Source organism: Uloborus diversus, chromosome 5, assembly GCF_026930045.1.
Source record: "Uloborus diversus isolate 005 chromosome 5, Udiv.v.3.1, whole genome shotgun sequence".
Lineage (NCBI taxonomy): Eukaryota > Metazoa > Arthropoda > Arachnida > Araneae > Uloboridae > Uloborus > Uloborus diversus.
Window position 1 is genome coordinate 54758824 of NC_072735.1, and position 12149 is coordinate 54770972.

General features: G+C 31.7%; 1 protein-coding gene across 1 annotated transcript in view; it reads right to left on the reverse strand.

Annotated features, from left to right (window-relative positions):
- Window positions 1-12149, reverse strand: part of LOC129221995 (CDAN1-interacting nuclease 1-like) — a 107479-nt gene that overhangs the window by 48637 nt on the left and 46693 nt on the right. Inside the window, exons 3-5 of the mRNA XM_054856407.1 lie at window positions 7709-7767; window positions 7569-7632; window positions 724-811 (exon numbers count right to left, since the gene is read on the reverse strand). Of these exons, the coding sequence (XP_054712382.1) occupies window positions 724-811; window positions 7569-7632; window positions 7709-7767 (211 nt within the window). The remainder of the gene's footprint in view (window positions 1-723; window positions 812-7568; window positions 7633-7708; window positions 7768-12149) is intronic.

Below are 12149 nucleotides of genomic sequence, written 5' to 3' on the forward strand. Positions count from 1 at the left end.
TTTTTGAACTCTTAAGCCTGTATTCCTCGCCTTTGTGTTTTTTTTACCAAGTGAAATGTTTTTTTGGTGATCACCATGCAAAATTCCTGTCTTCGTGTCTGCTCTGAAGTTAACGTAGAATAAAGAATGTACGGTAATGAATTTTGTTCTTACTATCGTCTACAAACACACAACCCCTGGGTAAGTCTTTTAAATTTTGTTCTTTGGCATTCAAGGCAGTCGTTGATCTGAGGTTATGCGCGGCTGCGATGCTTCCACTTCCACGGCCTAAAATCGTTTTTTTCTTGGTTTTCGAATAACTTTGCAAAATTAATCGCGCGCATCATGACAATAAGTTTTTTCAGCCAGTCACTATGACCTTGTGTGTAATAAACTCTTCTAAAAAGCATACTTGCACATCATTTGAACAGTGGGCCTAAAGCGCATCAATGTTCTTATGATTGGAAGGCTGTTGTGTTTAATTGGAAAAGAACCTAAGACACAGTCACAGTTGCATCAATGTAATAGCAATAACAAAAAGTACCAAACAAATAAATAGAAAAAAACAAATAAATAGAAATAAACAATAATAAAAATAACTCATAAAATAAAATGGAAAAAAAAGCACAAGTCAAAAGCATTTAGTTTGAATTTCTAATCAATGATGAGAAAGTATCACAACTTTAAGCAGTTTTGAATTAATTGTAAACATTGACTGAAAGGAAATAACAAAAGAGTACTTACCAAAACCTCCATTATTAGAATCTTCTTTTGACTCTTTAAAATGTTGTTCTAATATAAGTTTTGCCAGTAATGCAGGACTAAAATCAATCTGAAGAATTTTAAAATAATGAATTTCTAAACAAAATTGTTCGCACATGTCATTAAAATAAAAAAAAACCTTTCAAAGTAGATTATGATTATACTGAAATGACAAAATAGGTAACATTTTGTATGTTAGATTATAATTAACTAATTACTTTATCAAAACAAAAATGATTAAAACAGCAGCTAAATATCATAGCAAAAAGGCTATTATTATTTATAAAAACGTCATGTATTTAGTGAAAACTTAATGAGAAATTAAAAAAAAAAAAATCGTAAATGAGAACAAGACACAGTGTTGGAAAAATGAATAACATAAAAAAAAAAATACTTTAGGAGCAACAAATTACAACTCAAATTTTACGCCATTCACAAATATTTGTTACTAATCTTTTATTTCCTTTTTATCAATTTTCAGTATGGCCAAGTGTGGAAAATTTGTGCAATGGTAAGAAAATGTCATGCAAAAACTTGTGGAAAATCAAAAATATTCTGCTTCTTCACAGCTCAAAAAATTATCAGTTTTCAGTAAAATGCATGAACTTTTGCCTCTGGTCTTTCATTATAATTTTTTCAAAATGCTCTATAGTAGAGAAGTTGTGTAAATGCTAAAAATTTGAGAACATTCATGGGTTTCATTAACAATAGGCAAACAGCGTTTTTTAGCAATACAGAAAACCGGGAAATTCAAATATTCGGGATAGCAATGGTCCCAAACATTCTGGATAATTGGTTCTCTACACAGGCCGAGGACTGCTGATGGCCTTTGTGAAAAGTGAGAAAGGTGACCAATTTGAAAACAAAGGTGACTAAAAGGTGACAAAAAAGTAACTAAAAGGTAACCAAAGGCAATTTGTTAAGAACACAAAAAACAGAAAAGGAGCCCATTTTATTGACTTTTACCGAAATAGCCTATATACTTTTTGTAAAGATTTCTTCACAATTTTGGAAATGAATATTATAGGGCTAGAAGTAGTAAAATAAAAAATTTAAGACATTTTCAAATAACTTTCAGTGTAAGCTCTATGTAACTTTAAAATATATATACCCATATATTTTTTAATCAACATAATAAAGCTTGAAATTGTGAAGTAAAGAGCAAGATGATGCATTTATTGAACGTATAATTTGTTATTCAATCACATTTTCAGTATTGTTTTTTTTTTTTTTTTCTTTTTTTAGCTTGTTGAAAAATATTAGCACTTTCTTTTTTCTTAGTAAATACAAAGCATAAATATTAGAATCGAAAGTCTTGACAATAGAGAATAACTGAGAAAACCAATTTGAAAAATCAGACTTTAACAAAAGGATAATCGTACTTACAATGCAAAAATAAAATGATGTTGAAGTATGAAACTGAAAATATCATTTCATACGCCTGAAAATGTTCATATTTTTTCCCCTTGTTTTTATTTATTTATTTATTTATTTTTAACAAGTTCTGAAAATATTCCATGACATGTCCATGGGAGGTAAAAAATGTAGTGTTAAATCAAGTTACTAAAAATTATAGTAACATAATAAAGAAAATAGTTTATCAAAAGTAGTACAAGTAAGAATAACTTTCAATTTAAAAAAAAAATTGAAATGTGTACAGGATACAGAAAGTTTTCCTTGGGGGGGGGGGGGGGGGGGGGTAGGGGCTTGAAGCTTATATGAGAGCTGAAAAATGTTGCATTGGTATTATTTCCTTATATTTTTGGCCTTTTACTGCAAATGATGTGATAACATTTGATTTTCTTTTTTCTACTGTCTTCTGACTTATTTATATTTCTTTTTCTTTTATTTTTTCTTCAGCTTGGATACTTTGAACTCCCTCGAGCATAGCTTGAGCTACTTTTGCTGCTTTAAGGTCATTTTTTTCCAGAGCTTTTTTTAGTTTCTGAGAAGCTTCATCAAACAGCTCTTCTCTAGCTGCTTTGGTTTGAAGATGATCCTTTCTTTTTTCATTCAGAGCTTCAGTTTCACTTTCAATAGATGTTTTAATTTTTTCCATTTTCTTCATTTCTTCTTCACAATCCTTTCTTTTTTGCTCTTCTTTTTGCTTCTGTTTCAATTCAAATTCCTTTTTCCTTTTACATTCCTCCATGTATGTTGTGTAATTTGCGTGTGCTTGTTGTGCACATTTAATCATTTCTGGACCAATTGGTACAGAAAGCAAATGAGGATATTCTTTTACAGCATCTTTAACTATAAGTATGCTGTTTAAAAATCTTATGGTCGTAGCTGTCTTATTTTCACCGAAAAGGTGCTTTGAAATGGAAAATGTCTTTCAATGTCAGCATTACCATGTGATAATGCAAGTAAAGTTTTTATCACCTTAGAAACATTAGAAAACTTTAGATCGTTGGAAGTTGAGTCCTCTTTTGAAATGTGCTGCTGCCAGTAGTTATCAATGGTTTTGTTTTCAGATGCTTCATCATCTTTTTCCAGCTGCAAAAGTTTCCATTCATCTTGCAACCTATCGAGTGGAACATTAAAAGGCATGATTTTGGCAACCTTTATCAAATCCTTACAGCTTCTAGATTTACTTCTCTCTTTTGGATCCAAAAATTTAAAACTTTGCAGTAACCCGTTTGATATGCAACTTTTTTCTATTACATACTTGCATGCAGTCACATATTGCTTTTGAGCAGCTCTTAAAACACAACCTTTTCATTTTCTTTCAGTTTTGACAGTTCATCTGTCACCTCCCCACTAACAACGAGATCTTCAAGAGGTAGTCTGTTACCAAATGCAAACAGTTCATCCGTGTCTATGTTTGAAAAATGAACTTTCTTTATAACAGAGGCTTTTATAACCCGAGCCATACAAGTCTGAACAATGGTCTCTATTTCTTGGTAATTTATGTATCATAGGCGCTTGGCATTGAAAGCGTTTCGTGAACTGCATAAACAAATCAGCAGATGAAATGATAAAATGCAGCTCAGCTTTTATAGAAGGTCTTTTTAAAACATTTGCAACAGCTTTATATGACCTGCATTGCATAGCTGAATTCTTTTTTAAAGGCACATGCTTAAAAAAATAATACTGAAGAGCATCCCACTGTTCCAGTAGTCTGTTTGCTGCAGGTCCAAGGGTAAGCCAACGGGTAGTTGTGTGTTTCAGGAACTTGTGATGAGGTGTATTTAGTTGAGCTTGCACTTCTTCGAAGTCCTCCCAATGGGAAGTCCAACCATCAAAATAGCTATAAGTACTAAGAAGAAGTTCAGATGCTTCTTCACTTAAATACTGCAATGCTTTGACATACGCATTATGCATTGTATGAATACTGCAAGTACCAATATTTATTAGGCTTTTTTCTCGTGTTTCCAAGGGTAATAGTGTCAAACAACCTAAAAAACTTTTTATTAACATAAAGACCATCTGAGGCAAGCATGAGACATTTATTCATGGATAAATTGCTCTCGGTAAGTGCTTCACATAGCTTCTCAGTCAAAATTTCACCAACTGCCTTGCCCAAGAAGAAAGTTTTGAGATGCCTTGTTGTGATGCAACATTGGCTTTCAGACCAATATTTTATTGTTAGTTGCAGTTCCTTTTTGTCTTTGATATTGGTAATTTTATCAAAGCTCAAAGTATAATAGGATAAACATGTTTCTTTTAACATACATTTACAAAAATAAGGAGCAAGTCTATCTGTAATTAAATATCGCATTTTCTTAGGTGAAAGTGAGAAAAGCTCAGGAAAGTTAGTAGGAAACATCTTTTTAAAAACATCATGAATATCTTGCACTGAATCCATTGAATAGTTGTTGCACACTGATTTCATCGTCCAAATTAGTTTAGCAATAGTGGAAGTATCTTTCATACTATACATGCGAAAGCTGGGTGAAATGTTTGAACACATAGCTGTTAAATTGTCCACGCATGCAAGGGGTGGTGCAAACTCTAAATGTAGCTTATTTACTCCATTTTTGCTTTCAAAATTTAATTTGTGCTTCAATGTAGCTGAATGATTAAATATTGCTTGAAAACCTTTAGTTTCAAAATATATATTACTTACGCATACACAGCAGAACATTTCTGTTTCATTCACTTTTCTCTCCCAGGCTGAAACCTTGGATTTTAGGTGATCTTCCTTTTCTAGCCAATCATTGTGAAATTTACTTTCCCATTTTGAAGTTTGTCCAGAAAACAAAAAAGGACACTAACAATCTTTAATCTTCCTAAGCGCACAACAATGAATTTATCAACTGAAAAACGAAAAATGCAACTGCAGTTCGACCTCGAAAGTGGCGACTAGCACCGTAGAACCGCTCCATTTTAAAAAGGGTTGGCAGCTTTATTAAGATAATGCACCATAGCAGCATTCCTGCTTATTTTGATATTGCTTTATTTTCCATATGTCTTACTAGTAAGGGGAATAAATTACTAGAAAAAAAAAACATCAACCTATTCCCCATACTTATCAGGCTTAGGGGAAAAAAAATAATGCGGAATAAGCAGGAATGCTGTCATGGTCTCTTCTGATTTGATCAAAATAGGGGTGATAAAGATAACGATGTGAGGGTACTTTTTTTCTTCAATCGGGATTCATTTGTTAGATGCGGGATTCATTGTTAAGATGAGCTGGTTGGCTGTTTTTTATTTCTTTTCTCTTGTTGTAAAACATAAATTTATTCCTTATTGAATCCAGGAAAATAATATTGCATTTATCAAAAATACTGTCGCAGTGCATTTTGTTTCAAATAGGTTTACAGCAGTTTTTTTGTTCCATTACAATAAATAAATAAACACTAACCGCCACTTATAAAATCAGCTACTTTTTAAAATAAATGTGGAAGAACTGAATCAAAACATTACCAAACTATGTTAAAACCGTGCTTTAATAAAATCAATCTCGTTGTTACATAAAATAAAGCTTTTGCAAAGCATCTGCTTTTAAAAGCTTTATTTTTACTGGAACTATCCATATTAAGCCTTGAAACCTAATCAAAAAGACTTTTGAAGATTCTCTGAGACGCACCAAAAAAGGAAATGTTAAGAAATGTTTACACAGACTAAGTTCATTTCGCATTTGCGCAGGAAAAATAGAACCCAAACTAATCGTTTCTGTGCAAACACAAAGTGAAACTATAAACACAAACCAAAACTTTTCACTATTTCGCGCTCAAAGAAGACATCGAGGCATGCCTCCTCAACCCATCACCCCTTTTTCAAATTGAATCACTCGTGGCTGCTTAGTCGCGGCTTTCGAGGTCAGTAAAAGTAAAACAAGCAAGTAATGCGCCCGGCTAGAGATGAGCACGAGATTCAGAGACTCCAGATGACGTCACTTGATAAACACAGAAGACAACTTGCATTCGATGACCTCTCACTCAACAAAGTGTGCAGAAACGAATTGCGCAGCTGAAATTTAGTCGAAGAATGGCCAGAAACACGATACGAAACAAAATGGCGTTTAGACGAGACTTGCAGAAAATGCGTCTGACGGTCAAAGGGGGATAGAAAGACTGGTTCTTTCATAGGGTGCAATTGCAAGCGATAAAAAAAATTCTCTGATTTCCAGGCAGCATAGCTATTTTTCTCAAACAACAACAAAATGAGGGGGTGGTGGCATATTTAATGCTACTTTTTTAATTAATTTCACTGTTAAAGTTATCATTCAGATACTTTTCAAGGATTTAATTATTTAAAAAAAATTCCTAAGACACATTTCGAGAAAGGTGAGAAAAGTTGCAAAAGGTGACTAAAAGTAACCAAATTTTCAAAAGGTGACTAAAGGTGGGAAAGGTGACCGACTCCTCGGCCTGTCTACACTAGTATTATTTTCCTGCATATTATCCGCAGGCGGCCTGTAATCCGCAGGTCCTAAAATCGGCCTGAAGAAAAAAAAAGCTTCGTATAATCTGCGTATAATACGATGTAAAAAGATAAAGTTTGAATTTAACATACCAGTTGAGCAACTAAACTAAAAACGTGAAAAAGTAATTACTTTGAAGGCATAATAAAATTAATCTGAAATATAATCTAATACATAAATCTGAAATATAATCTAATATATAATGATTTCTTCTTGAAATCTTTATTATAGTGTTCTAATTACTTGAAAAACAAAGAGTCAAGACAAAGGGGCAAACGGTCTAATCTTGTGCAAATGGCTACCTATTTCACTATAATCTTGCTTATTTTACATGACCTGAATCGCCAAGAGGAACATTCAAGCAACGCAAAATAACCAACATACAAGCAGGCAGCGAAGAAGAACATGCATGCTTCATAAAATAAACAACATTCAGTCGGTGTACGGTCTCGTTCTGTGAATCTTACTGTAAAAATATTGAGGTTCAATGTGTTGGTGTTAAGGGGGGAAAAAAATCACAGATAATCTGCAGCTGCGTATAATAAGCACCTCATAAACTTTGCCTTTTTTAGTAGATAATCCGCAGATTATATGCAGGAAAATACGGTATGTTTTTTCGTTACAAAGCGTTTTTTTTTTTGTAATAAAAGGTCTGTCTGCTTTTTTAAGAATTCGATTTGCTTAACACCCATATCACCCGTATTTCGCTTATATGAATTGCCTTTGGCCTCAGTTCAAGTAAACAAGGTTCCACTGTACTTCCAAATTCTACGAATACTTTCAATATATTAATAAAAGAATTTTGTACATCATTACAAATAAACTATTTATAATGATCTATCCTGTTGAAAATAAGGGGTACTAAAATTTATCATGTAATAATTATGAATTTGCCTTATACACATTTGCTACAAAAAGGGTGCAGAAGTTGATATGTATAACTTGCAATAAATTATACCTTATCAGCAAGTTTTAAAAGAAATCCTGGCTTTGTTCCTTCTTTCTCTTTTTCTTCTAAATATCTATAAAAATAGTTCATAGTTAAATGAATACTTCAATAGAAAACAACTATGTAAAAGATACACATATTAATTTTACCTTTTATAATATATTTCTGCCTTGCTTAAATGATAGTGCGTAGTTTTCTTAGTTTTTTTCTAGAAAATAAAAAAATTGAACATAATTACACATAAGTCACTTTAGGGCAAGAATGACAAGTGGTACTTTACCAAATAATAATTTGAAAAAAAAAAAAAAAAGAAACATACATATGTATATATATATACTGAAACAAAATAAAAGAAAACTAGAAAAGAATATACATATATATATATATATATTTTCCATTAATAAAAAGTCAAAATCAGTAGAGAGACATCAATATGGAAAAAATCACGAAATGTTAACATAATAAAATAAAATTAATTAATTCCATGATTTGTTAAAAAATTTTGCTTTGGGTTAAAAACAGGAAGTTCAATACTATTTTTTCTCTACAAAATTTCTAAATATTCAAAAAAAATTTTTAGTTCAATGTCATTAAGTCCTAAGGCCTAAATTACTCTGATAACCTTTTTCAAATAAAATAAAACATCTTTCCCAGTGATAACAAAAATTTCAAGCAATGTACAGTTGAACCTGTCTATCTTGAATTTCATGGGAAGTTTTGGGAAATATAGGTTTTGATAAAGTTATAAACACAGTAGTTAGAGCAAAAGTGAAAAAGCTAATGTCAAAAGTTTAAACTAAACTTCTGTTGCATAAATAAATATTGGTGCATTAGCATGAAGATAAAACATACATGGTACGATCCAAAAGTAATGATCCTTTGTTTAAAAAGACAGATTTATTGAGCTGATCGATACAACTGCCGAATAGTCTTAAAAATAGGTACCTCCTGCAACAATATATTTCGGTAGGCAGCTTTTCCATGACTCAAAAGCATCCCTGAAGTCCTGTTTTGAGGTATATGCAAGGGCTACCTTGACATGGGCTTGGATGCCCTTGATGGAGTCGAAACGTTTCCTTTTCAGTGCTGATTTTAATTGTGGAAATAAAAAGAAGTCAGAAGACCACAAGCCCGGACTGTAGGAAGGTTAGGGCATCAAGGGAGCGTTCATTCGGAAGTTCTTTAGTCTCGGCTCAAGTTTCGCAGACTTTCCGCACGTACAACTTCTCCGTAACAATGCATTGCACCGTTGTTTCTGATAAGTGCCGGGCTTTTGCTACGTGGTAGAGACTCAAACACCAGACCATGTTCAAAAATTCACACACTAGTTGCACATTTACGACAGTATGGGCCGAGGACGGGCTTCCAGACTGGGGTTCGGCTCATTCCATGTCAATTCCAACCAAAAAAATGGCATTTTGACACCCACCGACACGGATTTTGATAAAACTTGGTGAGTTTAGTCCTTTAATGTAGAAAAGTATCCACATCAATTTTTTCTTCTCAATCTGGTTTAGTTTTCATTTTACAGCCAGTCAAAATTTTGAATTTTTCATATTTTTGAAACTATGACGATTCTGCTTGTTGATGGAAAATAATTTGTATTTCATTTATTTTTCAGGCAATTTTTATGAAAATTTACAGTAATATTAATGAAAGTATGAGGATTTCAGAAAAAAAATATAAAAAAATTCTAAGTAATATTTTTAAAGTGGAAAAAAATTATTTTCATATTTTTTTTTTCTAAAAGTATGAAATATGTTAATGTCAATAGCAACTAAAGGGAATATGATAATCGAAAAAATTCTTTTTTCCTGATGATCTTAGATGTGTGTTCTGCCATTAAAAAAAATAAAATTAATGGCTTTTTCAGTTTTTTATATTTTTAGCTTAAAAATATATCTGCTTCATTGTTTTTTTTTTTTTTTTAATTTTATTTTTTCCCACACTATTATCAAAAAATTAATGCATTTAAAAATATAAATATCTCAATAATTTGCACATGAAATACTCTTAATTTTTATTTTAATCACAAAAATGCTATTTTTTTAAAGAAATTTTATTACTTAGTACACTATTGCAGCCAGAAATACCTTCTGGAGAGGGTTTTTGGACCAAAAATCCCTACTGGAAGGGTTTTTTGGATCAACAATACCTTCTGAAGGGGATTTCTTGATCAAAAATATCTTCTGAAAGGGGATTTTTTCAGAAAACAGTCCTTTCATATGCATAAACTATTGTATTAGAATACGCATGTATGTTAAAACCAATAAAACCATTGCCTTTTTTTTGGGGGGGGGGGGGACCCCCCCCCCCTCTGCCCTTCGCTGCACCACTGACATAGTAGCCTATTCAAAAGTGTTCTTCCAGCCTGTGAAATGTTCTCCTGCTGTAAAAGTGAAACAAATCCTTCTTCATCTACACGTTTCCCAACCAGTGGTTTGCAAACCCCTAGGGGTTCGTGAGGGCTGAGGGGTAGAAATGGGGTTTGCAAAAATACTCTTGTAATGGCAGAAGTTTATAATTCATGTGCTGTTTACTCATCATTTATTCATTTCTCTCTTGCAAGGCGTGGTGTTGAATAGACTGCTGAAGAAGTTACACTTATGGATACAAGGTATATGAAGTTGAAAGCATATAAATACTTTCGTTTTCTCAGTAGCTTTTGATTGGATAATTCGATTAAACTTAATGGAAACAGTACATAGAGCATATGGGAACGCCTTTCACTATTAAAGTGGGACAAGGAGTTGCTGTGTTTGTTAGCAACTATTTCCTATGAGCTTTTAATGATGAAAAAGGGAAGGAATGATTAGCAACCCAAAAATATATCGAAGATGGGAAAAAATATTTTTACTTAAGAAAAATTTTCTGGGTGAAACTTGCTACAGTGTGAATAACACAGTTAAAAAAAAATCAAAGGAATAAACTATGCAACTTGCTTTGTGGTGTATGTAAAAAAGGAGTTCATGAAATTTGTTCAGATGGAGTTTCTCTTAACCAGTGGGCATACAAATATGTTTGTTGATTAAAAAAATACCCTTTTTTAAATATCTGATTATTAAAGCATTTCTATTGTTTTTCAAAAAAAAAAATTTAAGCACTCAAACTCGAAATTGCAGTCAAATGATAATTATGCGCCGTATATTCCTACCAAATAGCAAGACTCATAGTCCTGTAAATCTAATCACTGTTCTAGTTTTATTGCAAGAAAAAGGATTATATTGTTAAACTGAGAGTTTCTAAAGGATATTTTCTAAAACAATTCCTTAATTGCCATCTGATTCAATGTTACAAATAAATATACTGTTGAGTCAGAAAAAAACTTTTTTAAATTTGATATCCCCTTTTGATCAATGTTTCAAGGAGCAAAAAGGATTTTCCCACTCACAGAGAAGCAAATTAAATGCTGAACATAAAGTAAAACTGAAACTGTCAGATATTTGAGTCAAACTTTGAGATACTTTAATTGCTATTGCAGTAAGTTGCATTTAGATGTTCTGTGTGCTTAGAGCTGCTTATGTTTACCTGTTTTAGTAAGAAAAATGGAAGATAAGTGTAGTGTGGGAGAGTTGACATTAACTCATTGTCACAAATTTAGTCATGGAGCACACAAGTTACAGAAAATGTTAATGATTTATCTGAAGATGAACAAATTTTCCTAAAGCTACACACTGAATCAGAACAAGAATTCAAACTATTTGTCTGCATTACAAAATATTTATGAAAAAGTCTGAATTTCTGCAAAAGGTAATAAAATATTAATCATTATACTACATAAAGAAGTTGAAAAACATTTAAGTTGAATCAATATTTCAGAGAAAAAGTAAATAAAAAAATATCTTGTAAATAATAGGAATAACAGGCTGATTTCATAGATGCTGAATGTTAAATAAAATAATACATTAAAAATTGTGTTTATGGGCTCTTTATTCTAGCAAATAATACAGCTATGTAAACAAATTGGAAAATGAAATTTTTTTGAAAATATTTTGTTTTAAATATATACATACATAAAAAGAAATGGAATAGTCATTAATTTTATATTTTTTTTTATGGCAGAACACACTTTAGAGATTCTCCCAAATGCATTGGTTTTAACATATATGCGTATTCTAATACAGTACCTAGTTTCTGCATTTGAAAGGACTGTTTTGATGAAAAAACCTTCCTTCAGAAGTTATTTTTGATTCAGAAATCCCCTGCAGAAGGTATTGTTAATCAAAAAACCCCTTTCAGAAAGTATTTTTGGCCCAAAAACCCCTTCCAGTTTGTATTTTTCATCCAAAACCCCCCTCCAGAAGGTATTTCTGGCTGCACTAGTGTACTATGTAATGAATTTTTTTTAAAAATAGCATTTTTGTGATTAAAATAAAAATTAAGGTATTTTATGTGCAAATTATTAAGATATTTATATTTTTAAATGCATTAATTTTTTGATAATAGTGTGGGAAAAAATAAAATTAAAAAAAAAAAAACAATGAAGCAGATATATTTTTAAGCTAAAAATATAAAGAACTGAAAAAGCCATTTGTTTTATTTTTTTTAATGGAAGAACACACATCAGGAAAAAAGAATTTTTTTAACTAC